General features: G+C 37.8%; 1 protein-coding gene and 1 long non-coding RNA gene across 3 annotated transcripts in view; one reads left to right on the top strand and one right to left on the bottom strand.

Moving 5' to 3' along the window:
* LOC110580074 overlaps positions 1–27,305 on the bottom strand; it is a 53,612-nt gene that overhangs the window by 5,533 nt on the left and 20,774 nt on the right. For both annotated transcript variants that reach the window (XR_002480307.2, XR_002480306.2), the window contains exon 2: positions 15,407–15,559. This is a non-coding gene — a long non-coding RNA (uncharacterized LOC110580074). The remainder of the gene's footprint in view (positions 1–15,406; positions 15,560–27,305) is intronic.
* The window catches only part of C12H7orf31 (chromosome 12 C7orf31 homolog), a 37,391-nt gene that overhangs the window by 820 nt on the left and 9,266 nt on the right, over positions 1–27,305 (top strand). The window contains exons 2-6 of the mRNA XM_021689736.1: positions 9,817–9,993; positions 18,256–18,327; positions 20,372–20,401; positions 23,447–23,628; positions 25,521–25,609. Of these exons, the coding sequence (XP_021545411.1) occupies positions 9,817–9,993; positions 18,256–18,327; positions 20,372–20,401; positions 23,447–23,628; positions 25,521–25,609 (550 nt within the window). The remainder of the gene's footprint in view (positions 1–9,816; positions 9,994–18,255; positions 18,328–20,371; positions 20,402–23,446; positions 23,629–25,520; positions 25,610–27,305) is intronic.

Raw genomic sequence — 27,305 nt, 5'->3', positions numbered from 1 at the left:
CCTGTGTGGTTGTTTTGTTTTGTTTATAACTTCAATTGGTCAAATCTCTCATTTAAGAATTCCTTCTTTAAGAAATCACACAGAAAGCCACTCAGCCTCAGTTTACACTTCCAAAACGGAATGTCACTACCATAAAGACAATCCCATCCCAATTTTGAATGCTACTGATTGTTAGGTAATTCTTTCTACTGAGAACATTTTTTCCTCCTCCTAATTTCTACCTGCTGATCCTAGTTCTTCTCTCCAAAGCTTTGCAGAATAAGAATAATCTATCATCTCCATGACAGCAGCCCTTCAAAAGTTTGAAGATCCTTTGGTTCTGTAAGAATTCTCTTTGCCAGACTAAACACTGGTTCTCTATAGACTTTACTCTTTCTTCCATCGAGGCTTTCACCATCTTGATCAGACGTCCATGGATCTAGTCTAGTTTGTAAACATGCTTTTTATATGAAAAAAGAAGGCGACTTTTTTTTCCTAGTGATAAAACTAACACATGTTCCTTATAAATAATTTAGAAATCATGGACATCCATAAAGAAAGCAAATTTTCCATTTTTCTAACAAAGGAAAAGCTATGAAATTAAAGCACAAGGGAGAAAACCTCTGTACTTCCTTTATCCAGAATAACCACCACCGTTAACATCTCAATATGTGTCTTCTCCATTTTTAAAAATTTAAAGATGATATTTAACATATTTTTTGTAAACTGGTATTTTCACTTAATGAAAAGGAATATTTTCATATTTGTGAGAAAGAAGACTCAACTTATTCTATTGAGTCAGTCCTTGCTGCATGTGCTTTTTTGTTACCTGATTCCCAAAAGTGGCTGTGAGCCCTGAAGTCCTACTACTCAGCTCCAAGGGGATCAGATTATGGAGGGCTTCCCTTGAGTCAAAGGGAACCCTTAGCAGACTGTGCATGATTTGGGGATAGGCAACTGTCCCTGGCTCAAAAGCAAGGTAAAATTTTATATTTAGCCAAAAAGAATCTGAGTAGGGATTTAAGGCTATCCTATCTGAATAAATTCACTATCCCCTCAAAAGCACTTTCGTAAGGCTTCTCGCTGAAATGTTTACCTCTTCTACCTACCAACCTATGGTTGGTTAGTAATTGGTTCCAAAACCTTTTAACTGGCATGAAATTTAAGAGAAGCATCTTTAAGAAAATGCTGCTTTTTATTAACTGATTCTAAAATTAAATACAACATATGTTCAGTTACCTATAAACTACAGTAAGGTACTACTTGAAGCAAAAGGTAGGTACAACCATGTTCCTGATTCCTAATAACTTTCTTTCCCTTTAATCCATGTGAATTTTTTCCTATCATCGTCCCCAAATTGGAAAGCCAGGATGATCATGCATTCTCACAACCCCTCCTTTTAACTTCCTCTTAAAAAGCAGCTGGGCAGCTTACAGAAACAGAAGTTCTCTTTTTCTTCTGAACTGCTGTCAATGCTGAGGCTTACTTCTTCAGAGCAAGGTCAGGGTCTGTGGCTCCCAACTCAAGCCTCAAGGTATCTCAAGAGCAAAACAAGACAAAAAGCTCCTAGCCTTTAGGGATTACCCTTCATAATGGTAAGGGTATGAATCCTAGCATATGTTAGCTCTCAACAGTTTACTTTTCTAAACTTGGATGTACTTAAGGGGATACCTTTTTTAAATATCATGTGTTCTGGGCGCCTGGGTGGCTCAGTTGGTTAAGCGACTGCCTTCGGCTCAGGTCATGATCCTGGAGTCCCGGGATCGAGTCCCGCATCGGGCTCCCTGCTCGGCAGGGAGTCTGCTTCTCCCTCTGACTCTCCTCCCTCTCATGCTCTCTGTCTCTCATTCTCTCTCTCTCAAATAAATAAATAAAATCTTTAAAAAAAAAAAAAATATCATGTGTTCTGAACTCAGCCATTTTAACAACAATGCAAAATGACTTCCTCATATCAGCATACTTTTTTCTTTTCAGAATAAGGCAGTCTAGCTCCCCGCACTGGTATGCAGACAGGACACATCAGAACCACATGAGCAGCTTTCTAAAAATAGAGATTCCCAGGCTCAATCTGGAGATATTCTGGCTCACAAGGTCTGAGGTGGGTCTAGGAAATCTTCATTTTTAGAAGGTTTTCAGCTTACTTTGAGAACCACTAGGCTAGCAGAAAGCACTGAAAACAGTAAGAAAACCAGGATTATGGTTCTGGCTTACCCACTGGCCAAAGGGGAGTCAGTTACTTTCTTCACTGGTGTATTTTAGAGCAATTATAGTAGTCACTATTATATATACTCTGACTTGATCTCCTTTAAAAATATCAGTAACCATGGACTCTGAGAAACAAACTGAGGGTTCTAGAGGGGAGGAGGTGGGGGGATGGGTTAGCCTGGTGATGGGTATTAAAAAGGGCACGTTCTGCATGGATCACTGGGTGTTATACGCAAACAATGAATCATGGAACACTACATCAAAAACTAATGATGTAATGTATGGTGATTAACACAACATAATAAAATAAAACTAAAAAAATATATATCAGTAAACAAGTGGTAGTCTTTTGTACTCCTTCCATTGAAAATTCAAGAATGGCTGATACAGCTATTCAAAATCATGACAGATGTCTGTTTTCCATTCAGTTGACATCTCCTTACCTCTAGCAAGTTCTCTAGCTCATTAAACAAACAAACATCAGTTAAGGCAGTGCCTTGAGAATTGCTTAAGATTTCATCAAACGTTCCCATTTGGTTTCTGGATTCATTCCATTGCTTTAGGATTCTTTTTTTTTTTTTTTTACTACAAATCCTCTGCCAACTAAAAATGAGAATATGTTTGTTCTGAGCTTTCCTTTAATCATTCCTTCCAATAATTACTGGCTAAATTCAGCCCCCCAAGTAGAATGTAATGCTCAAAACTCCACAGTGACTCCAAAGAAAGATGCTTGTTCATCCATAGGAAACCTATCTATCTCAAAAACAAGTAAACACTTAATTTTATGTGGCCACAACTTGCAGTACTAACAATTTACTGTTATTTTCTTTGTTGTGGAGACATGTATTATTTAAGCTTTCAAATTATTTAATCCTAAAACTTCAATATTTATTTTAATTAGTTCCTTCTATAAGATGCAGTTAGTATTCAAGCTAAGAGGGGATATGTGAGACACTAAAATAAAGGAGAAATAGGACTTATGTTTGCTTTTGCCTTTTATTTTAAATGGTTTCCTGCAACTTACTGGCTTTAGATGGATGCCCACCCAAATGATTAACATTTTCTACTGGCTCATCTTCCTAGGATAATGTAATATATATGGAGGTCAGATGTTGAGAAATTGACTCATCTAATTTAAATATAACTATTTAAATATAACTATTATATATATATATAAATATAACTATTTATAATTTATAATTATTTATAATAATTAAATTATATTTATAATTTATAATTATAATATAAATATAACTATTTAAATTGACCATTGAACAACATAGGCTATTGTTCTTGTTTTCCTCTCTTGCTTCACCTCCTACCATAGCTCTTCTCTACTGTGCTTTAAATACCTGAATTCTATATCATCTCTACTGATTTGGCCCAAAATTCAACTCCATTTTCTCAGGCCTTAAGATTTAGATAAGTTCCACTCAACTCTTTATTCCATACCTTCTGGAAGTCCAAAGCCTTCCTCAAAACTTTCCACATTCCCAGGATAGGGGTGGGGTTGGTCATTAATGACTTTCTGACTTTGGTTTCCTTTGGTTCCACTTCTGCTGCTTCTGTTCAGTAACACTTTGACCCAGATGTGAAACACAGTCATTCTCCAGTTTCCTCCAAAGACCTCATCCACACAGAGCATTTGTGAGCCTTGTAAACTTTCCTGATTAGTTAGGGGTCAAAAGAAAGAATCACATCACACCATATAACACATAACTTAAAGCCCCTTCTTAGCCATAACTTCTGTATTCTCAAAAGTTCTTGAACCCAGCTGTCACCGGGGTTCCTCACTGGCATTTCTTTTTTCTTTTTTTTTTTTTAAGACTTTATTTATTTATTTGACAGAGAGACAGCGAGAGAGGGAACACAAGCAGGGGGAGTGGGAGAGGGAGAAGCAGGCTTCCCGCCGAGCAGGGAGCCTGATGCGGGGCTCGATCCCAGGACCCTGGGATCATGACCTGAGCCGAAGGCAGACGCTTAATGACTGAGCCACCCAGGCACCCCTCCTCACTGGCTTTTCACCCAGTGCAGTCCCCGGCTTCCTAATACCTTGCCGGCTTCTCCCTTCTTCATGTCCCTTTACTCTACTTTCCTCTCATGTTCCTCTCACAAGAGTAAAAAACCAAATCCTTCCCTCTGCAGGGCAGCTTAATCAGTCTTAGGTGGCTCCGTGTCTTACCAACACCCATACTTGCAGAATCCCAACCTCTACAGCAAGTGGCCTAACAAAATATTTTATCAAACAAAACAGATCCTTTCCAAAGAAGGGTTCTGGAGCCAACACTGTCAGGAATTTTCAATTCCATCACTTTTCTGACCTCTAGGCCTTTTGACGTGTTATTCCCCCACCTACATGTCCTACTCATTCTTTAGAACTCATCTTAGATAGTGATTCCCCCAAGAGTCCTTCCTCCAGAAAGGAATCTTGGTCCTGCAAGGTGCCTGGCAGTATACTGTCTATCCTGGACCACTTAAAACCAAGGTCAGATGGTGGGCAGATGCAAATTTGAGCAACAGACAACGAGAGGTGGTTTACTTCTAACTTATCTTTAATATGAGAGAGTAACCTTTTGCAACTGATTGTGGAGATGGTCTCCTTTAGATTTCTCACTTGGCTGATTTCTGTACCCCTCACCCAGAAACCTCCTTAAAACAGAAATAAAATTTGCAAGAATGGGCACTGCCCTAAGGGCAAAAGTGTCTCCTTTGCTTGTTTACCTCTCTGGAGTCCTATTTTCTTATGGAGCTCTGGTAACTCTTTCCTGTCTTGTTAACAACTAGTTGCTTTTAAAAAGATGTTTTTCTTTTTTTCTTTTCAGGGTTTTTGTTTTTTGTTTTTAAGTCTGTTTTCTCCAGGTAAATCAATAAGGTCAGATAGAAATAGAATTCAACTTCTCCAAGAAAAGTTAATCCAAAGTAATTGATTCCCTTTTTAAGAGTTACATTTCCTTGCTCTCAAGGAAAACTACCTAGTCGATAAATATTTGTTAGGCATCATATATTTGCAAGACACTGTTCTATATCCTGGGGATTCTACATGGATTCCACAACATGGATTCCACACTGTGTAAAACGACTAGAGTAGTTGTGCCCATCCGTGAGTGTGGCAGAGTCCTTATCTACGGTGACTTGTCCTTTTTCCTCTGCTATGGAAACTGTGACGAATCAATGTTCTTTGTTCTCTACAATATTGTACTGTTCATCTCTTGGTGACAGATTACCAGTTTTATTATAAAAGGATGTAACTCAGAAATAGCTAGATGGAAGAGATGCATAGGGCAAGGTATGTGGAAAGGTGCATGGTGCTTCCATGCTGAGTGCACTACTCTCCCCCACATCTCCAGGTATTCACCAACCAGAAGCTCCCTTTTCAGCACTTTTGGTTGTTTTCAGTGGGAAGGATACTCCAAATAATCTAGACTGCCATTACTAGAAACTGGAAGTCATTAAATCCTTGCTAATTAGGAAGCAGATTTTTTTGCCACATGTTCTTAAGTGTTTTACGAGGCCTGCTTTTAAGGAAAAAGCTTTCATTCCTATGTCACAGGCTACAGTCCAGGAAACAAACCATCTCTTTGGCTTCACTCATTCACTCATATAGGCACTCATTCAACAGACTCCACTGAGTACTTCCTACAAAGCATGTTTACAACAGTGAACTAGATCGACTCCCTGCCCTCCACTCTCTTGTTAAGAGCAGAAAAAGTCATCTGAATTACCAGTTTTCAAGATCAGGTTAAGGCCTACTAGCCAATTTATGAAATTTCCACATGTCCAGTCCACTAAGTGGTACAGTTGTAAGGGATGAGACCTGATTCCTATGAAAGGTAACTGTTGAATGGGGCAATGCTTTTAAAACTTTAGCACAATTTAACAATCATCTAGAGGGCTTATTATAACAGATTACTGGGGCCCACCCCCAGAAATTCTGATTCCTAGCCCTGAGGGAGAGCCTGAGAATTTATATTTCTAGTAAGTTTTAAGAGATGCTGATATTGTGGTGCCTGGGTGGCTCAGTCAGTTAAGCAGCCAACTCTTCGTTTTGGCTTAGGTCATGATCTCGGGATTCTGGGATTGATCCATGTGTCAGGCTCCATGCTCAGCAGGGAGTCTGCTTGAGGATTCTCTCTCTCTCTCCCTCCCCCTCTGCCCCTCACTCCACTTGTGTGCTCTCTTTCTCTCAAATAAATAAATAAATCTTTAAAAAAAAGAGAGATGCTGATGCTGCTGGTCCACAGTCCACACTTTGAGAACCACTATTAAGGAGCTCTAGATAAAGCTTAGGAGCAAGGGCTTCTGCTCCTTTACATGACTCTCCATTTTTAAAAATCAAAAGACAATCTCCATGTCCATCGACAGATAAACAGATAAAGAAGATGTGGTATTTATATATATATATATATATATAATGGAATATTACTCAGCCATCAATAAGAATGAAATCTTGCCATTTGCAACGACGTCGGTGGAACTAGAGGGTATTATGCTAAGCAAAATAAGTCAGTCAGAGAAAGACAAATATCATATGATTCCACTCAAATGTGGAGTTAAGGAAACAAAACAGAGGGTGCTTGAGTGGCTCAGTTGGTTAAGCAACTGCCTTTGGCTCAGGTCATTATCCTGGAGTCCCAGGATCGAGTTCCGCATCAGGCTCCCTGCTCAGCAGGGAGTCTGCTTCTCCCTCTGACCATCCCCCCCCTCATGCTCTCTCTCTCTCTCAAATAAATAAAATCTTTTAAAAAAAGAAACAAAACAAATGAACATAGGGGAAGGGGAAGGAAAAATAAAATGAAAGCAGAGAGGGAGACTCTATTAACACTATATGTTAATTAAATTGAATTTATATTTAAAAAAAAACAAACAGTCTCTAGCCAAGACCATTCAATGGGGAAAGACTATTCTTTTCAACAAATGGTGCTGGGACAACTGGATATCCACATGCAAAAGAATGAAGTTGTATCCTTATCTCACACCCTGTATAGAAATTAACAACAAATCAACATGGATCAAAGACCTAAATGTGTAAGAGCTAAAACTATAAAAACTATTAAAAGAAAACATACAGGTAAATCTTCATGATCTTGGATTCAGCACTATATTCTTGACCCTAAAAGCACAAGAAACAAAAGAGAAAACAGATAAACTGGACTTCATCAAAATTAAAAACTTTGTGCTTCAAAGGACACTATCAAGAAAATGAAAAGACAACGTAGAGACCAAGTAGGAGAAAATACTTGCAAATCATATATCTGAGAAGGGACTGGTATCTAATAGTTTTACACAGTAATAAAAAGAGAGCCCAATTTAAAAATGGCAAAGGATCTGAATAATAGACATTTCTCCAAAGAACATACACAAATGGCCAATAAGCATGTGAAAAGATGCTCAACATCACTAGTCATTAGGAAAATGCAAATCAAAACCACAAAGAGGTACTACTTCACATGCACTGGGAGGGCTATATGAAAAAAGAGAGACAGATAGAAAGTAGATTAGTGGTTGCTTTGGGCTTGGGTGGGGAAGGGAAAGTGGGAAATGATGGCTGAAGGGTACAAGGTTTCTTTTTTAGGTGATGAAAATGTTCTAAAATTATTGTGATGATGGTTGTACATATCTGTGAATATACTAAAAACCATTTAATTGTACACTTTAAATGGATGAATTATATGACATGTAAATTGTATCTCAATATAGATGCTTAAAAGAAATAAGCACATGGACTACAACTGTAAAAAATAATAATCTGTAGGCCCTCAAGAATTTAACCTTGTTCTTTCAGCAATCTGATGATACCTTTCATATCTGTGTACTGACTTCCTGGTCTAGAGTTTTAAATTACTTTGACGGCAGAAAGTAGGCTTTTAGTGGTAAGAATACCACTCTAAATAGTTTAGCATTGTCCCAAAGGTACTGACTCTGCTGTGGACTCAGTGTAGTTATAATACTACAGTGCAGTGATTCTCAATATTTTTCAAAGATGAGGATCTCTTTGTTTTCCTGTTCCTTTTCAACAGTTCGTGTGTGTCATGATTCATTGATTGAAACTGTAAAAAACCATAATGACCAGAAGCTTTTATGAATTTGATAATGCTTTACAATGAAATTTCATTTAAGTATGTAATGCCTACATGTATTTGAAAATTGGTAGTGTGGTATTCGTAAGATGTTTTTATTTATTTGGTCTACAGATCATTCTTAGTGAGCTTGTGATTCTGCTGACCCTTGAAATAAAGTTGGCTCCCCTGGTGTCCTACTGCCCCATTATCTGGGCATATCATTATTACTTTCACCTCTTAGGGCTCTCATATATTAGGTGCATGATATAGTGCTTGGCATTTAAGTGATCTCCATCTTGCTTTCCCTTTCCTGTGTTACCATCAGCCAGTTTTGAACATGGGGACATTCTGGGGTCTTCTGGGTAGTTTGGTTCCAATGGGACAGAGTTTAGGGTAGTGAATAGGGGCAGGAAGGGCGCATCTCTGAGACGGCATGTGAGAAGGCATGAAATATCACCTAGAGCAACAGTATCTCTCATAATCTACCCAGCAGGGAGAATTCCGTGTTTTGAAAATGCAATCCAAAAATAATTGTGAAGCTACAGGAACTTTGGTTGTTCTTCTTAGTCTGTTCAGGCTGCTGTAACAAAACAGCATAGACTGGGTGGCTTCTTTTTTTTTTTTTTTTTTAAAGATTTTATGTATTTATTTGAGACAGAATGAGAGAGAGAGAGCACATGAGAGGGGGGAGGGTCAGAGGGAGAAGCAGACCCCCTGCTGAGCAGGGAGCCCGATGCAGGACTCCATCCTGGGACTCCAGGATCATGACCTGAGCTGAAGGCAGTCGCTTAACCAACTGAGCCACCCAGGTGCCCTAAAGATTTATTTATTTGACAGAGAGAATGAGAGAGAGAGAGAGAGAGAGAGAGCATGAGAGGGGGAGGGTCAGAGGCAGAAGCAGACCCCCTGCCGAGCAGGGAGCCTGATGCGGGGCTCGATCCCGGGACTCCAGGATCATGACCTGAGCCGAAGGCAGTCGCTTAACCGACTGAGCCACCCAGGTGCCCTAAAGATTTATTTATTTGACAGAGAGAATGAGAGAGAGAGAGAGAGAGAGAGAGAGAGCATGAGAGGGGGAGGGTCAGAGGCAGAAACAGACCCCCCCGCCGAGCAGGGAGCCCGATGTGGGACTCGATCCTGGGACTCGATCCCGGGACTCCGGGATCATGACCTGAGCCGAAGGCAGTCACCTAACTGACTGAGCCACCCAGGCGCCCGACTGGGTGGCTTCTTATAAACAACATTTCCTTCTCACAGTTCTGGAGGCTTGAAGTCCAGGATCCTAATGCCAGCATAGTCACTTTCTGGTGAAAACCTTCCTCCTGATTCAGAGCTGGCACCTTCTTGCTATAGTGGAAGGGGCAAGCAAGTTCTCTGGGGTCTCTTTTACAAGAGCATTAGTCCCATTCATGAGGGCTCCACTCTTTCGACCTAGTCACTAAGTAAAGGCCCCACTTTCTTACACCATCACATCGGGCATTACGATTTCAACATCTGAACTGGGGGGACAAAAACATTCTGACCATAGCATTTCATGTTGAAATGATTTTCAAAAGTCTCTCTTTTTTCACAGGTATCAGGAATTAAGGGAGTCGCTCCAACAATATAGACTTCAATGGGGTGCTGATAGGGAATATGGTGGGATAATGCCCATTTCACTCCCTGAGGAACATAGGCAAAAATGTGAACCTCCTCATGTCATGGGCAAAGGACATCAGCATTATGGATTTGGTGGAGAAACCTGGCCGAGGTAAGTAAACTTTCTGCCCTTCACACAGAGGTCTTTATTTTTCATTTTTCTCTATTTTTATTATGAGTCCTTTGTTAAATCTACCTCCAAACTTACTTTTTACTGTTTATGAAAAGACACAGATGGAAAAACCAATTATATAATTTCTAATTGTGAAATCAGAAAAAAAAAAAAATCTGTGTTTATGGATGACTTTGCTATCCTTAGAGATGTTTAAGTATTGTGGTCAGAAATTTTGATTAATTCCCTTGCTAATCACATTTTATCTAGAACTAAATGGGAATATTCCTGAGAGACATTAAATTAAAAATGTTTTTTCTTGAGCAAATAGCTGGCCTAATTTGTACAGATGTTGTTGATTTATGGAACTTTTGATTTCTAATTTGTTCATCAATCTGTACTCATTAGAATCTACTGGGCACCATTTTCAAGTATTAAAATATTGCAATAATCATTTATAACTTTTAAAGTCACTCTTTCAGCAACTTTATTCAAAACACATTAAAACTGAAGAGAAAGCAAAAAATCTGAGTAGCAAATTAAATGTCACATTATTTACTAAAAACATGAAACTTTAAAAAAAAAACTATGAAATTTACTCAAAGCACAAACCTTCACACAGAGCCTACCTACTCCTGCTTTATCTAATAATCCTGCTTACCTAGTTTATAACAATCTAGCTAAAGCAGTTTAAAAAAATAAATTAGGAAAGACAAGCTGCAAGTAGAAAGAGAAACAGCCACATTAATGACATGTGACAGCCAACAACCTTAATGAAGCCTCAGTGAAGCAATAAAAAGCGGGCAAACGATAAGGTCTGTCAGTCCAATTGGAAATATGCAAATATCAACACATTACAGATAGCAAGGACCTCAAGATCATTCATTCATCCAACACATTTTTTTAAGTCCCCACTCTCATGGAACTTACTTTATAATATAATATAGGTAGATTTATAATATCTTTGTAAAGAAACTACTGTTATCCTGGTTTTACAATACACGGAGACCTGGAAGATTCAGTACCTTCCCCTGGATCAGACAACTATGAGGTTGTGGAACAGGGACTAAAGTCCACGTTTCTTTGAGTCCAAAGCCCAAGCAAATTCTTTTCATCTGTCCATTCCATTCATCATTTACTCCAGCTATTCATTTATTCAGTAATTTGAGTACAGCAAGCTTGTTCTAGATACTAGAGGTATAGCTCCTCATGGAGTTTACATGTATTGTCCTCAAAATTTATGTATTAAAAAAATGCACAACATTCTAAAAGGATCAGAATTGTATTCACAGAATCCCAGAGTGTAAAAAGAGAGCCAAAGATGAGTTTCTTAAGGGAAATCCAGTTTGAAATGAGACGTTTGTGTTTGCTGCCTCACTGAATGCAGCCTTGGGCAGGCCACCAGGAGATGAAGTACTAGTTCCAATAAGAACGCCCATCATCCCCAGCTCAGAAATGCAGGTTCCTGTGTTCTGTTCTCTTCACATCTTTTTATGTCAAATGTTACCATTTTGGCATCTTTATCTCTTAAAAATATATTTAGGACACAGTCCTATTTTCTGATACAATGCACATCCCTTGCCAAACAACTACAGAATAGGTTTTTCTTGTTTCCTAGTAGGGAATAACTTCTGTCACGGTATTTTTCTTTCTCCCAAAAAAGGGCCTTTTATTCAAAATAACAGGATATTCTCTAGCTCTCTGAGGGGTCAGGCCTCATGTGGTCCAGATAAAAGCTTGTGCTACCAATCACGCCCTACCACCCTCCCTGCAGGGGATTTGCAGGGGGTGCTATGGTGCCATATATGCATCACTTATCAGGAACAGGACCACTGCTTTGCCTCACCAACCCTCCTGTCATATGACTCGGTAAACTGAAAGTACCTACTGCTTAGGAAAATATCTAGTGAGATATCCGACAGTATGTCATCTGAGGTTAAGAAAGCAAAAGAACATGGCTTACTAATGGAACTATAATCACATACGTTTATATATGCATGTTCCAATGCAACGTCCCCCTTCCAACATCACTCTTCCTTCCAGTGCTTTGCGACATAACTATATCTAAGTAAAACTTTTTTATTTTTTTTATTTTTTTTAAAGATTTTATTTATTTATTTGAGAGAGAGAATGAGACAGAGAGAGAGAGCACGAGATGGGGGAGGGTCAGAGGGAGAAGCAGGCTCCCCGCCGAGCAGGGAGCCCGATGCGGGACTCAATCCCGGGACTCCAGGATCATGACCTGAGCCGAAGGCAGTCGCCCAACCAACTGAGCCACCCAGGCGCCCCTAAGTAAAACTTTTTTAAAGGAACTTTAACAGTATCTACTTAACCACAGGGGCAAGTTTCAGAAATTCCAGGCAAAGTTGTCATCACCTAATTCAGCATACATTCACTTAGAAGAATGACGTTACAAAGTAATAAAAATTTATCACTTTTGTTTTCACTTCCATAAACACTTCTCTTTTTTTAAGATTTTATTTATTTATTGAGAGAGAAAGTGTGCGTGTGCGAAAGCAGAAACGGGCAGAGGGAGAGAGAGAGAATCTCAGGCCGACTCTGTGCTGAGCGCGGAGCCCATGTGGGGCTTGATCTCACAACCCTGAGATCAAGACCTGAGCTGAAATCAAGAGTCAGACACTTAACGGACTGAGCCACCCAGGCACCCCCATAAACACTTCTTTTTTATAAGTTTAGTAAAGTAGCTAAATTTTGTTTTGTTTTGTGTAAAGATTTTATTTATTTGACAGAGAGAGACACAGTGAGAGAGCAAGCACAAGCAGGGGGAGTGGGAGAGGGAGAAGCAGGCTTCCCGCCGAGCAGGGAGCCCGATGCGGGGCTCGATCCCAGGACCCTGGGATCATGACTTGAGCCGAAGGCAGACGCTTAATGACTGAGCCACCCAGGAGCCCCTAAAGTAGCTAAGTTTTTACTTTAAGAAAAAAGAAATGGATCTTCCTCTAACATATTGGCAAATGTTAAAAAGCTGTTAAATAGATATACAGTGCTCTGTGAACTAAAGAATACTCTGAAATGCCTGCTAACTGTAACTAGCACTCTATAGTAATGGTAGTAGTAGTGGAGGTGGTGGTGGTGGTGATGCTTGAAGGTTAATGCTTGTGAAGCAAAATCACAGAATATCCCTCTCCTGTTACTTAAAAGTGAAATAAATAGGAAATTTACCAGCACCCCCCTAAACAATACAAGGAGAACATCTTATGCCACTCATTTTAATGTGCCAAGGAAAGAAAATTCTGTGCAGTTTATTCCAGTTCTAACTAAATGTTTCTCAAGAGGGCATTTGGAGCGGGACAATTCTTTGTCCCATATACTGTAAGATATTTAACATCTCTGGCCCTTCACCTAATACCAGTCTCATTCATTGTGACAACCAAAATAAACCCAGCCACACATACTTCCAGACCTCCCTGGAAGTGCTGGAGGTACAGAGGGAAGCCACATTACTACTGACTGAGAGGCACCATACCTAACCCCATCCCTACATTCCAAATATATATGGAGACAAGGTGAGTCAACAAAATCCTGATATTTCTCCAATTTGAAGAGAAGATTAAAAGATTGGGTAGGTAATCCTATTAGAATAGAAAAAAGCCTCAAGAATAGAAGCCTCTATTTTAAAACACACGATCTCAAGAGAGACGGAAGTTGTGCAGAATGTGTACTCTTCCAGAATACTGTGATGACTTGAGGGAATAAGCAGAAGCCCAAGGGTATGGCTACTTCCCCAACAGAAGGGAATGAGCCTTATAGAGGACATTTAATAGGATTTTAGACTGTAGTACCCAAGATGCTTGTATCCTATCTGACACAATCTCAGCACTTACTCTCTGCCACCTCCATCCCATCAGGCTAAAGACGTATGGAGACAATAACATTCAGTCGTCAAGCTTGTAGCACAGACAGAAAGGCAAACTGATTTCAGATGACAGAATCAAGAATTCACTCACACTGTATCATAGCAAATAGCTGGGTTTAAACAGAGCTGTCCAATTAAACACATGTAATATGAGAACATATGGTAAGGCAATTTTGTAAACCAGGAAGAAAAAAGAAAAAATATGATATATATGTTATATATGTACAACATATATATATTACATATATACATTTATATATATATATATATTTTTTTTTTTTAATACATAAAACACATGAAGAAACTAGTCTGAGAAGAAACACAGCCCAGGAAACAAAAGTAGATTCTCTAAAGGACAAAATAAGTATGTGATTCTAATAAAAAAAACCAAGATGATTAAATGGTAGAACATTATAAAAGGGAAGATCACAGGGCTAAGGGGAAAAATGAGAAAAACAACTACACAAAAGAACTCACAAATCTAGTCCAAAAAGAAGCAGCAAGAAACAGAATAGATGTGACTTAAAATTGATAAGGCAGAGGGGAAAGATAAGGATATTAAAGCAATAAAAATAAAAAGCTATGCTATTAAGAACAAGCATAATTACTTATCATAAGGAAAACTGATGTCCCAAATGTAGATCATCTAACAAGAACAACAACAAATAATAAGTAAATCTAACAGAAATAGATACTCAGAGATACACAAGAAAAGTCCCTTGAAATCAATAACTGAGGGGTGCCTGGGTGGCTCAGCTGGTGAAGCGAGTGCCTTCGGTTCAGGTCATGATCCTGGAGTCCTAGGATCAAGTCCCGCGTCGGGCTCCCTGCTCAGCAGAGAGCCTGCTTCTGCCTCTGACCCTCCCCCTTCTCGTGCTCGTGCTCGCTCTCTCTCTCTCTCTCTCATTCTCTCTCTCAAATAACTAAATAAAATCTTTAAAAAAAGAAAATGAAAAGAAATTAAGAACTGGTTCTGAAAATCAAAAGGATATGCCATACAATGGAAAAAATGGAAGTGGAGCTACTGACATTGAGATACAACCTGGTTACATTATTTTATTCATAAAGGAAGAAGCCTATGTGCTCAGGCTACTCACATTCAAATCAAAGTCTAGTGCAGATATGGTTGAGTGGCAGAACTTAGGGCACACATTTGTACCCTGGTTGCTCAAGAGGCTGGGAAGTAGATTTTCTGGATTCTTCCTGGGCAAATGGTATATTAAAAATGTGGAAAACTAACAAAATGTAGAGAGAGTGTTATAAAGATGTTAGCCATCTGTGACAGCCAGCTGGCTGCCATGCTACATAATAGCAGCCACAACAATAATATGCTTTTCTGTTCACCATGGGGCCCATGGACCAGCAGCATCAAGGAAATGGTGAGTGCAAAATCTTGGACTCCACCCCAGATTGACTGAGAGAGAATCCGCATTTTAAGAAAATCCCTCGGGTAATTCAAACATGTAGCAAAGTTTGAGAACTGCTGCCAGTGTAAGAAAATGCAAGATTTTTTCATACAAATGAAAATGTACTCACCTCCCCAAAAGGGGAAATTCAGAGTCTCATCAGTTCTTGCATCCAGCTCCAAGTCCAAGATCTCTGGGTGATGTTCTCCTCTCTAGTTCAGTCATAATCTTGTCCTGATAGTCCACAGCTATGCACTTAATGAAGTAAACCATCACCAACACCCTATATAGAGTAATAAGGAAATAAGGGAAAAGGGTGAATGAAAAAAATAAAACTAGTTAATACATATAAATATAGGGGCGCCTGGGTGGCTCAGTTGGTTAAGCGACTGCCTTCGGCTCGGGTCATGATCCTGGAGTCCTGGGATCGAGTCCCACATCGGGCTCCCTGCTCAGCGGGGGGTCTGCTTCCCCCTCTGACCCTCTTCCCTCTCGTGCTCTCTGTCTCTCATTCTCTCTCTCTCAAATAAATAAATAAAATCTTTAAAAAAAATACATATAAATATAATAAACATGTTATATGTTATAATCTTTTCATATTATAATTATATATTATAGTATATAAAAGCATACTATATATAACATAATTATATACATATTATATAATTATATACATACATCCAAGTTCCCTTGCCCTCAGCCAGCACCTGAGGTGGTAGGAGTTCATTACCTGGTGGAGTGCCCCCAATTTTCTTCCTGAGAGATCTAGCAATTAGTGGTTCTGCCTGTGGGAGGCTGTTCCAGTATTCCATTAACTTTATGCCACTAGAAGCAATACCAGGAGGTGTCTAAAAGATTCTTTAGATTCTAGAAATACTCCTTTTCGCCATCATTGCATAACAGCAATCCTCTTACCCTTGACATTCAGGATCAATCATCCCAATCTATTTGGTATAATCCCTTCTTGCCTGTTTCCCCCAATCATAAGGAGCCCCAATTACCACATCATCAGTTCAGCTTCCAATTCAATGGGACCATTGTGTTTCCCGATGAAGCATTTCTCCTTTGACCTCAAAACCAGCAAAACTCAAGGTGGCTAGGAAGGAAGTAAAATTTCTCTCAAGTGTAATAGTAAGTATAACAGTGAGAGGTACCACTCCCATTTTCACCCTTCATTTTTTAGACCATCCATTCTGCCTATGGGAGAAACCATTTATTGGTCACTGGTTCAGAGCATGTGCCACACTCCTTCAGCCACAAAAGAATCTTCACTAGGCTGGTCTACATTCTGTAAATAGGATAAGACCAGTTGAGTCCTTTAAATTCAATCAGTGCCTTATTTCTTTGGTGGTAAACTGAGTTCCTTAGTCAAAAGTAGTATTTTTTAAGATGGCATGCAGTGAAGAAGGTATTCAGTAAGTCCACTGGTGATGTACTGACAGAAGTATAGTGAGAAGGAAGGGGAAATGTCTCCTTTCACACATTTTGTTACACAATTACATAATTATACATGTACCCATTGAAAATATATGTATTATATTGTTTATGTGTGGAATCACTGGATATATAGTAGTAGGCAACTTGGTTCTTTTTTTCTCTCTATAATCTAGAGACTGTAAATACAGATCTGTTTTATTTTATTTTATTTTATGCATTTGAGAGAGAGAGAAAGTACAAGCAGAGGGAGGAGGGGCAGAGAGAGAGAGAGGAACAAGCATGCTCCCTACTGAGCAGGGAGCCCAACATGGGGCTCAATACCAGGAGCCTGGGATCATGACCTGAGCCAAAGGCAGACACTTTACCAACTGAGCCACCCGGGCGCCCCAACACAGATCTATTTAATTCTTTTTAATTTTTCTTTGTGTTCCACAATATAGATGCATCATAGACTATTTAGCGATTTTCATATTGTTTCCTCTTCTTGGCATTAACTATATGTAACGAATATTATTGTACAGGCCTCCTTGAGTTCATGCACAAATGTTTCTCTAGGGAAAAGCCTTAGTGAAAGTTATGAGTCACAATATATGAATATTTTCAATTTTAGAAATATAGCCCAAATGCTTTATATTCTCATGGTGGTAAGTAAAAGTATCCATTTCCCTCATACTCTTGGACAACTATGTTATATTATCAAACCATAATTTTTGCCCATCTAATATGTATAAAGTTTATCTTGGTTATCAGAATGCATTTCTTTGGTTGAGTACTTATGTTTGTTTTCTTATGTATGGTCATTTACATTCTCTTTTCTGTTCTTATTCTTTGCCCATTTTTATTGTCTTTTAGTTATGGATTCTTATTATGTTCTAGATAGTAATCCTTTACATATCTTTATTACAAAAATTTCTTCCAAACTTTATCTGAGCTTTTTTATTCCATCTTATCTTCAAAAGTTTTTCTTCTGATGTTATCAAATTCCTTTTGGATTAGGATTTTAAAAGAAAAATCTAATTTAAAATGTTTTCCCCACATGGGGCGCCTGGGTGGCTCAGTCGGTTAAGCACTGGACTCTTGATTTCAGCTCAGGTTATGATCTCAGGGTTGTGAGATTGAGCCTGCATTGGACTCTGCCCTGGACATGCAGCCTGCTTAACATTCTCTCTCCTTCTCCCCATCACCTCCCCTCTTTCTCCCTTAAAAAAAAAAAAAAAGTTTTCCCCACCACAAAGAAAAAAACATATTCTTATATATTTTCTTTTAATATTTGTATGTTTTTCCCAATCTTTAGATTTTTAATCTGAAATTATCTTTATGCATAGTATGAAATAGAAATCTACTCTTTTTCAAATGGCTAGTGAATTTTTCCTGCATTGTTTATTGAAAAGTAAATTCTTTTCCACTGATTTAAAATGCCACCTTTTTTCATATACTGAATTTCCATATATACATGGTTGTATATTAGTCTATTTGTCTTTTACTATCTGATCATCACTATGTTAATTTGAAAAGATGTTCAATTTAATCTTTTCTTTTCAGAAAACTTCCTATTGAACAATTCTATTATTTGACGCAGAATAAAAAAAGTGGCATCTATGGAAATGATTCTTTGTAAGTTTGGGGTTTCTTTTCCTTATATTGGACCAAATAATGTTTTTAAGTGAAAATGAGTTATATGAGAAATAAAAAAGCCCCAAAATGGGATCTTTCAGAAAAAGTGTTCCTTTTTTTTTTTAACAGAGATCATTAATAATAGAAGCCAAGACCAAAGAAACAGAAATAAAATAAACCAAAACCCACTAAGAGTTTGTGGAATTTAACAAGAAAAAAAATACAAAATATGGAATAGTAATGTTTGAAAGAATTCACACAAGTCATCTGGGTCCATTCCTCTGCCTTTGACCTAGTTAATCTAATAAGAATCTGTTAAATTTCTTTAAAGGTTCATAGGAAATGCCCCAGCGCCCTCAGCAAAATTTTTCATCAGGATCTTATGAGGATAGAGGTTAATTATGACAATCTACAAATAATTTGTAATAAAATTACTCCCTAAGTCTCCTTTTTGGATAAGGAATACTTTTTAATTTATCCTTTGCTTAGAGGAATTATTTTCCAGTATATTAAATTATTTTTTCCTCTTTGAAATAACTTGGTATATATATTACAAAAGCATACTTTTTAATTTTCAGATAAAAATAAAACACTGACAATACTAAAGTAACAATGAAAATATCACTTCTTTAATTATTAGAACCGTTAGGAAAGTTTATAGGAAGGAAGTTAATATGGAGTTTAGCCACAAGAGGGAGGCAAGAAGACATGAATTTTGTGGTTGCTAGGCTCTGTTTATCCCTTTGGGATCAGTAAACTTCGAAAAGTAAATGTAGAATGCAGCAGTAAAATAATGGACTGGTTCAAGTCAAGGAACTAGTGTCTGAGCATTTTTAATTTTTATTCAACCTTTCAAAATTTTAATTTTTAAAATAGCTTTCCTTTAAATTTGTTTTTTCCATTTTGAATCAGAATGCATTTTAGGTATACACTTGTCAATATCATAGCCAAATTTGTCACATGAGAAAAATTTTAGATGCTGATTTAACCTATTTAATGTTTCATAGCCAACTCAAGACCCCTTGGATTCTTCATATTCATTGCCCCCCCCTTTCCCAACTCAACCACAAATATAACTGGAAGACATGTTTTGGGTCTTTTCTTTTTTTTTAGTTCCAAGCCTACACACCTGGAGTCCAAATAAAGAAAGATATAAACCTCTTAAAATTAATGTGAACTATGTATTTATAATACACTGTAGACTCAAAAAATTATATAGCTTATGTACCACTTTCTAAATAAACATACAAATATTGAATAGTATATTCCATTTTATGGATCTTTGCTATCAACGGATAACACTGTATTCATTTTTCATGCCCGAAATACTTCAGAAATATCCTCACAGGCTGAAACTAAGTGTTGAATCCAGTAAAAGCAGGTGACAGTCCTTCTCTAGTGTGGACTTTGTTCCTGGGCTTCAGTATTATTTCTTGGCAGGCAGGGCTCAGAGTAATTAGTAAATACACAACTTTCAAATGAACTGAGTCAGAAAAGACATGGCTCCAGGAACTTGTTCAGTTTTGTTCTAGCCTTTCTGTCAACTGGACAATATTTACTATCATGAGAGATCAACAATCCTGGGCAAAAGGACAAAGCACACAAGGTACACACAGTACTTATGTATCTTGTCCACCTGGCCACACTCAGGTCACTTTAGGTCATGTAATTGTACCCATACATGGTGTCAGGCTGCCTCCACGTACTCTGGCAATTGCCTGATTATGAAGGTGAATGTCAATAAGAAGCAGAACCATATTATCATTAGAAGCAGTCAGTCCTGCACCTGCACTGCAAATAGGAAATGCAAAATGAGTGGCGAGTGGGACTGAAGTCAGATGGATCAACAGAACTGAGTTATAAGGATATCATATCTCTCTGTCTGGTCAATATTCAGTGTTCCAGAAAGTCAATCAACAATATTAAAGACACTGTAGTTTGAAAATGGGATACATCATTATTCTTAAGCAAATTTCCAATAGGAATGTATGCTTTAAAAAGTTCTTAATATAAATATAGGATTTATTTCCTGTTTTTATTCTAGGATGCCCAAACCACCTAATTCAACAGTAGGGTAAGTATATACTTACATTTTCCTTCTCTGTTACAATCAAGAAAAACATATTGGCAATCCATATGTCTCAGACAGTGTGAGGATAAATGTGCCTTTTCATGAAAGATTTTTTTTTTAACAAGTGGAAGAAGAGGCTGGTATTATATACTCTGCTAACCTTTTTTTAATAAACTTTTTAATTTAGTACAGTTTAAATTTACAGAATTATTTGAAAAATAGTACAGAGTTCCTATAGACCTCATACCCAGTTTCCCTATTAACAACATCTTATATTAGTATGGTATATTTGTCAAAATTCATGAGCCAATATTGATGCATTGTTATTAACTAAAATCCTACTTTATTCAGATTTTTTTAACAAAAATAACCTTTATAATATATACAAGATATTGAATGAAATCTTGTATTATACATAGACTCAAGACACAGAGTCCATAGCTTGCAGGTCTTAGAGTAAAGTATGTTTTGCTAAATCATTACCAGATATAACTCAATACTATTAACTAAGAAATAGTTTCTAGAATCTGAGGGGAAAAAATTTCTGCCTTAATCCCAAATGATCAGAATTAACTGGGGCCTCTCCCTGCCTTCCTAACTTCTACCTTTTATCCCTTCTTCACAAAGCCAAAATCCTGGCTACAGACAAAACCAAAAGGACCCAATAACGATGTATACACATTTTGCAAATTGACTTTCTTCTATCAAGGGGACTAATCCCCAGGAAAAAAAAAAAATGGCTTATGAAATTTTTTGGTTCTTTTTTTGTAATTTAACATGATCTTGGACTTTAGAATTAATTAAGAAGTCAATCTCTACTTTCTGATCATGGCTTTGTAATGAGAGCAAGATACAATGAAAACCAAGGTAATGGCCTTTGTCAGGAAGTCCTTACCAACATCAGATTAGTAGAAAATGGGGCCACCCTGCCCTGGCCTCTGGGAGCATGCTAGCATTTATTTAACTTGTTGAATGATACTCTGATAAAGATTAGAAATAAAGCAGTTAGCACAAGGCCCGGCACATAAATGCTTTATTGTTGTTGTAGTAGTAGTTATTGCTGGAGTTAAAAATATTTCAAGGCAATGTCCTCTGAGTACAATTCCTATTCATACAGTAGTTACAATGTCTCAGGACCTCCCACATTACCCAGAGATATTCTGTAGGGACAGTGTACAAATGTGACCATTTTGTGAAATATTCATACCACATTTCCTTAAACTTCATCAAGTCTGTGGGAAATGGTATTGGAAGTTTAAAAATTAATCCCTCATTGATTCCCCATTCCCACTAATTCTTCCATCTTTGGTCAACCTGACACATACTGGGAAAAAATCCAAGAGAATCAGGATGAATCTTCTTCCCAGATAAGTTAATTAGCACATATTGAGACAATCATTACACTCTATTTACTCAGCCATTCTTTCCAATATGTTTTGTTATGCCTCTGACTGTTGGACAATATTTGAACCCCGGCATTTCTCATTTCATTCTTCACTGTCCCCAGGGTCTCTTATCTTTCTTGTCCAGGTCCCCTGCTTCCTGACCACTCCACCTGCAGTCCCCCAAGGCTTTGAATGTCTAAGAACTTCCCCTGGAACATGGGCTTTTTACTAGACCTCAGTGAACTCCATCCTTTCCTTAGACTGGATACTCTCTCCATGAGCAAAAATGTGTTCATTCCTGTTTTATTCACACAAATAGTTTGCTCAAACTATAAATGATCACTTATTTTCAAGCCAATTTGTAAGGGGAAGTGAATTTGAGAGGGATAGTTAACTATAGAACCCACCAAATTAGACAATGAAAATATTTATTTAGAATAAATGGAAATCATTGTGTCTTCTATAAAATGAAGCATTGCTTCACTGAAAGCAGTTTCTAGGCTAGTGTTTTTATGACTACAAGGGGCATCAGTTAGTTAGAACTGAGGAATGAAAGTCTTGATTCTATGTTCTCATGTCATCACAGAGTTGACGACCTTGTGCCTTGTACCAAGCCATGTAGTAGTTGATGTGGTGCTTTTTAAGCAAAGTAAATAAATCAGAAAAGTGCTTAGTGATTCACAATAAAATGATGCTACACCCAAGGCAAAAATGTGTTCAACTGAGAGAATTTGTGACACGGGCAAGAAAACCAAATCACTTTACACAAAAACAGAAAGAACTAGCTGGCCTCGTAAATGACTTTTGCTTGGAGTCAACTTTCTCTCTTACACATCAACCTTAACTTCTTGTGGTATCTAGGACAGACCAGGAACTTGTTGAAATATTATACTGCTAGGTATTTCAGAGGTCCATCGAGATGCCAAGACTGCTGAATTCAGTACAGATTTGCATCAGTGAGCCAAGTAAGCAAGCATTAGGGGCCCAGATCTGAGCCAGCTATCACAATTTTTTTAAACCTCTACTATTTCTTTTAAGAACTCTGCTAGTTTTTCAAATCATAAGAAAATTATATCCCTGTGGGTTACTTGTTTCTTTTCCCATCAGTATACTAGTCTTTTTGATTTCTAAACAGTACTGTGTACTCTAAACAGGCAGTATATTTTTGTTGATTGACTGCTTAAAAGGAACAGATGGCCTGGATTGAAAGTTCAATGCAAGATGGTGAGAAATCACTTCGCATACTGAATGCCCAAAATGATCCCATAAAATAAAGTACTGGGATCCTCTTAAACAAGAGGCAGAAATTGAAAGCAACTAGAAATTCTTCCTATAGCATTCTAAAAACTACAAATTCCATGTATCTTCTGCATTAGTTGTGAAAGTTATTCCCTGATAAAGAATTCAGTATGATTTATTTTAAAAATTAATTTGTCTCGCAAAATTAAGAAAATCTCATGTTTAATGGAATATATTCCACCAGAAAGCTAACTCCATGAGTCTAGGGACTTTGGCTCACTGTCATATCCTCAGGGATTAGAACAGTACCTGCTACAAAAAAACAGTACCTGCTACAAAAAAGGATCCCAATAAATAACTGATGATTAATTTTTTTCAATTGCATTTCTTTCTATTCTGTTTTGTTTGCTCAACTAAATCTCAGAGAAATCTGTTGCTCATATCCGACTGAACACCCATACCACACACATATCTCCCGCGGTGCCATGTTCCCGACCTTTACATCACCTAAGGATCTCTACACAGGCATTAAAGCCCGAAGCCAACAGCCATTTCCTCCCACTGTGCCAACAAAGGCTTATGATACAACGATTTTGAAAACAAGAGGTAAAATGTGATTTGATATAAGAATATTGATTCTTCTCATATTTGAATTGTATTCAATAATAAAATTAAATAAGGTAGGGCAAAGAATTCAAGTCACAAAAGTGTGACCCACCAATAGATTATGAAATTTGTTCTTAACTGTGGCTGCACTTTAGAATCATCTGCGACCCTACCACAGACCAAGTACATCAGATTCTCTGCAGGTGCTCTTAACTTTTCTTCTTTATACAGAGCCTTCCATGGTGGAATCAGAAACCAAGCACTGCAGAATTAATTGTTTTTATTTACCTGTATTTTCTATCTTCATTTCCTTCCTCCCCTCTCTTATGGTTTAGCTTTTAAAGATTTCACCCTAGCTCAAGTGAGTAGCACAAGGATGATATTTGGTTTAGATCATCAGGGTCTAGACACGGGTATAGCAGTGGTGATGAAACTGAAAGACTGTCATTGAAATAAAACTTAGAAGGTAACAGGAACAGTTTGTTTAGGTCCTCTTAACACCTTGGGGCATCTTCTTCAGATGCAAACCTAGGGGTCTTTCCAGATGTGTTTTATTAGGATGGTAAGCCCATACATTAGTCTGTCAAGACTCTCCCACACTAGACATCTTAAAAGAGAGAAAAAAACCTATGGAGAAAGACTGAAGATACTAGAGAAAAGGTAACTGAAGGTGACAGAACAGGTGCATGATTGGCAGAGAAAAACATTTGTTCAATAAATTTAGGCTGTGGGGAAGGGAAGACCCAAGAACTGTCCTATAATGCGGTTCCTCTGTACATAAATATTGAGGCCCAAATGTTTGCCATCATCAATATTGGCTTCAGTACCTTATCAGGAGATAGTAACATTTCGAGAGACATAATAGTGGAGTGTTTAAGAGCTATGGAGTCAGACTGCATGGGTAGAATTCTAGCTCTGCCACTTACCATGGACCATAGCAAAGTCTCTCTTAGAGGACTTTAAAAAGATGAGTATATTGTAATAACCCTTATAAAAGACCTTTCCAAAAACTACTATTGCATTAGGTTTTCTACTCTTTTTTTACACTTACCTTAACTCTTCTTTAATAGAAATCAATACTATATGGATTAAGAGTGCAGGCCCTTGTACCAAATTGCCTGAGTTTGAATTATTCCACTTACTAGCTGTGTGATCTTGGGCAAACTGCTTCTTTTCTTTGTGCCTCAGTTTTGTTTGTTAAAGTGGAAATAATAGTACCTTCCTCATAATAATGTGATGATAGATATAAAATACTTAGTACAGTACTGGCACATGGTAAATGTTCACTAAATGCCAACCTTCACTCTTATTACCCCTGAGGATGGATGTTCAGAGCATTCTTTAATGTGGAACTTACTATAGGACCAGAGGAGGCCATGCTGTGTTTGATAAAGCTTATCAAACTACCACTAATACTTAAGAAGCTAGAATCTTTAAAATGTTCTCTTTCAATATCTTTTTGGTAAGCAAGTACTAATTCTATGTCTTGATATTTGGTCAGGGAAAGCCCAAATCAGGTGGTATAGAAATGTATTTGCTAAGCATTCAGAGACCAGAAAGAGGATCCAGGAAAACTTAAATTTAAAAGTTACAACTTACCTACAAATCCCTTTCATTAATCAGAGAGGTGCAATACAGGGTTCTCTTATGCTGCTGGCCACACCTCGGGTTAGACAGTCTCACTGTGTGTGGCCACGTGCTGCTCATTAAGGGGAGCAAGAATTCAAACAAAGCTATTAACAGTAGCTAAAACAGTAGCTTATTAACAGTAGCACCTGCATTGCTCTCTACCTCCTATCATCTCGTTTCTATCCACTGCACCCCAAAACCCCATTCATAGGAAACTGTTCTTGAATATTCGGGATAACAGTGCTCTTCCTGAAAAATTTCAGGTAATCCTTACAGATATGAACTGCTTGATCTTCCAATGGATTCAAAGAAGAAAGCCTTGACTTGGCCAGGCCAGGGTGTATATTATGATGTAAGTATCTTTTAAAATGTGTGTTTAAAACAAAGTAAAAAATGTTTTTACTGTATACACTTATAAAAACCCAAAAGATGGATTCTTTTGTTTTCTATCTGGTTAAAAAACTTGAGATTTTGACCATGATTCACATTTTTTGTTTTCTTAGCTGATTTCACAAACCTTGGGCAGTTATGTAACATTTCCACGATTACAAAAAAAGGTTCCCCACTGAAAGAAGGTGGAGAGCTGTGTTTCACTCACTGTGTATCCCCCAACTATATTCTTATAATTCATAGTATATTAAGTAATTCCAAATATACAGAGTAAATGAAAATTTTTCAGAAAGATTTACAATTTATTGTCCCAACCATTGTATTTGTATAGAATCAAAAATAAAACAATGGCCACTGTGCACTGAGCAACTGCTACACACTAAGCACTTTAGATACAGTAGGTCACTTAGCCCTTACAATAACTCCTAAAGGTTAGTATCATCATTCTCATTTCTGAGGCTCAGAGAGTTTGTGGCTATCTTATAATCATAGAATTCAAGTTTGTCAGGCTCCAGTCTCTGCTTTTAACCTCTGTACCAGGACTCCACATAGACAGGAAGAAAAATTTTAAATCATGAAGGAAAAGATCCACACATTTGAAAACTGTAACAGCTGACATTCATTGACCAATTAGTCTGTGAGAGGCAGTGGCAAGCGTTTTCCATATATTATCCTCTCGGATCTAAGAATCTATGAGGTAGGCAAGAAATAATTATGCAAGGCTAGAAACATTTGAATTTTACTTGGGATGACCACTGTGGCAGGCCAGAGTGTGGTCCCTGCAGTGTCACACGGTCATCTCCAAAGGAAGCAATTTTGTGTTTGTTCTTTGTAAAGTTATACATCAAGAAAAATCCTTAAAGAATCATTTATCTTACTGGACTTCTTCATTCTTTCAAGCAAAATCTGTATCAAAGCAACCCAGAAATATGAGAAGTTATTCTCGATACCATTCCATCATTACACATTATAGCCAAAGTCTTCAGCTCTGTGGCTTAGTTTCTTCTTTCAATCTCCCGCCCTTCGTCCTGCTCAGGAAAACGCTGCTGTCCCCATATCTCACCCCTTTGCAACAATCTTGACTAGCTCCCGTTTACCTAAGTGTAAATCCTAAGGCTTTAACTGAGCTCTGAAAACCCTTCAGAGTCTGGCCTTCCTTACTTCCTACAGCCTGGCTCAGCTCACTGGTCCCTGAACAGGTGGACGGCCATGTCCCACTCCTGGAGTGCTCTCCTTTCACGGCCTCTCTGCCTATCTCAAACTTGCTCATTCCTCAAGCCTCAGCTCAACTCTAATTCTCTGCACTGCAGAGCAGAAAGTGAACCAAATCAGGAGACCTGTGTTCTAGTTATTCCTGTATCTGCCATTTGTTCTCTTGGTGATATGAGAGATATTGTTTCTCTTCTCTGAGCTTTCACTAATAAAATGTACCTATAAGATTTCAGTAAAATCTATCCTATAAACTTCACAGGATATGAGGATATGAAAGATATAAAAGCACTTTGAAAAATAGAAAGTGCTATAATTTATAAGCATTATTACTCCAATAGAAATGATTTCCCCTCTTCTGACTTTCTATAACATTCACTATAACCAATAACTTTTCTCATGTATTTTATATCTCGTCAACTAAATTACAAGCTCTTTAAAAATGGAAT

This window comes from Neomonachus schauinslandi, chromosome 12 (genome assembly GCF_002201575.2).
Source record: "Neomonachus schauinslandi chromosome 12, ASM220157v2, whole genome shotgun sequence".
NCBI lineage: Eukaryota > Metazoa > Chordata > Mammalia > Carnivora > Phocidae > Neomonachus > Neomonachus schauinslandi.
The sequence above is the reverse complement of the archived record's forward strand: the minus strand, read 5'-3'. Positions and strand labels throughout refer to the sequence as shown.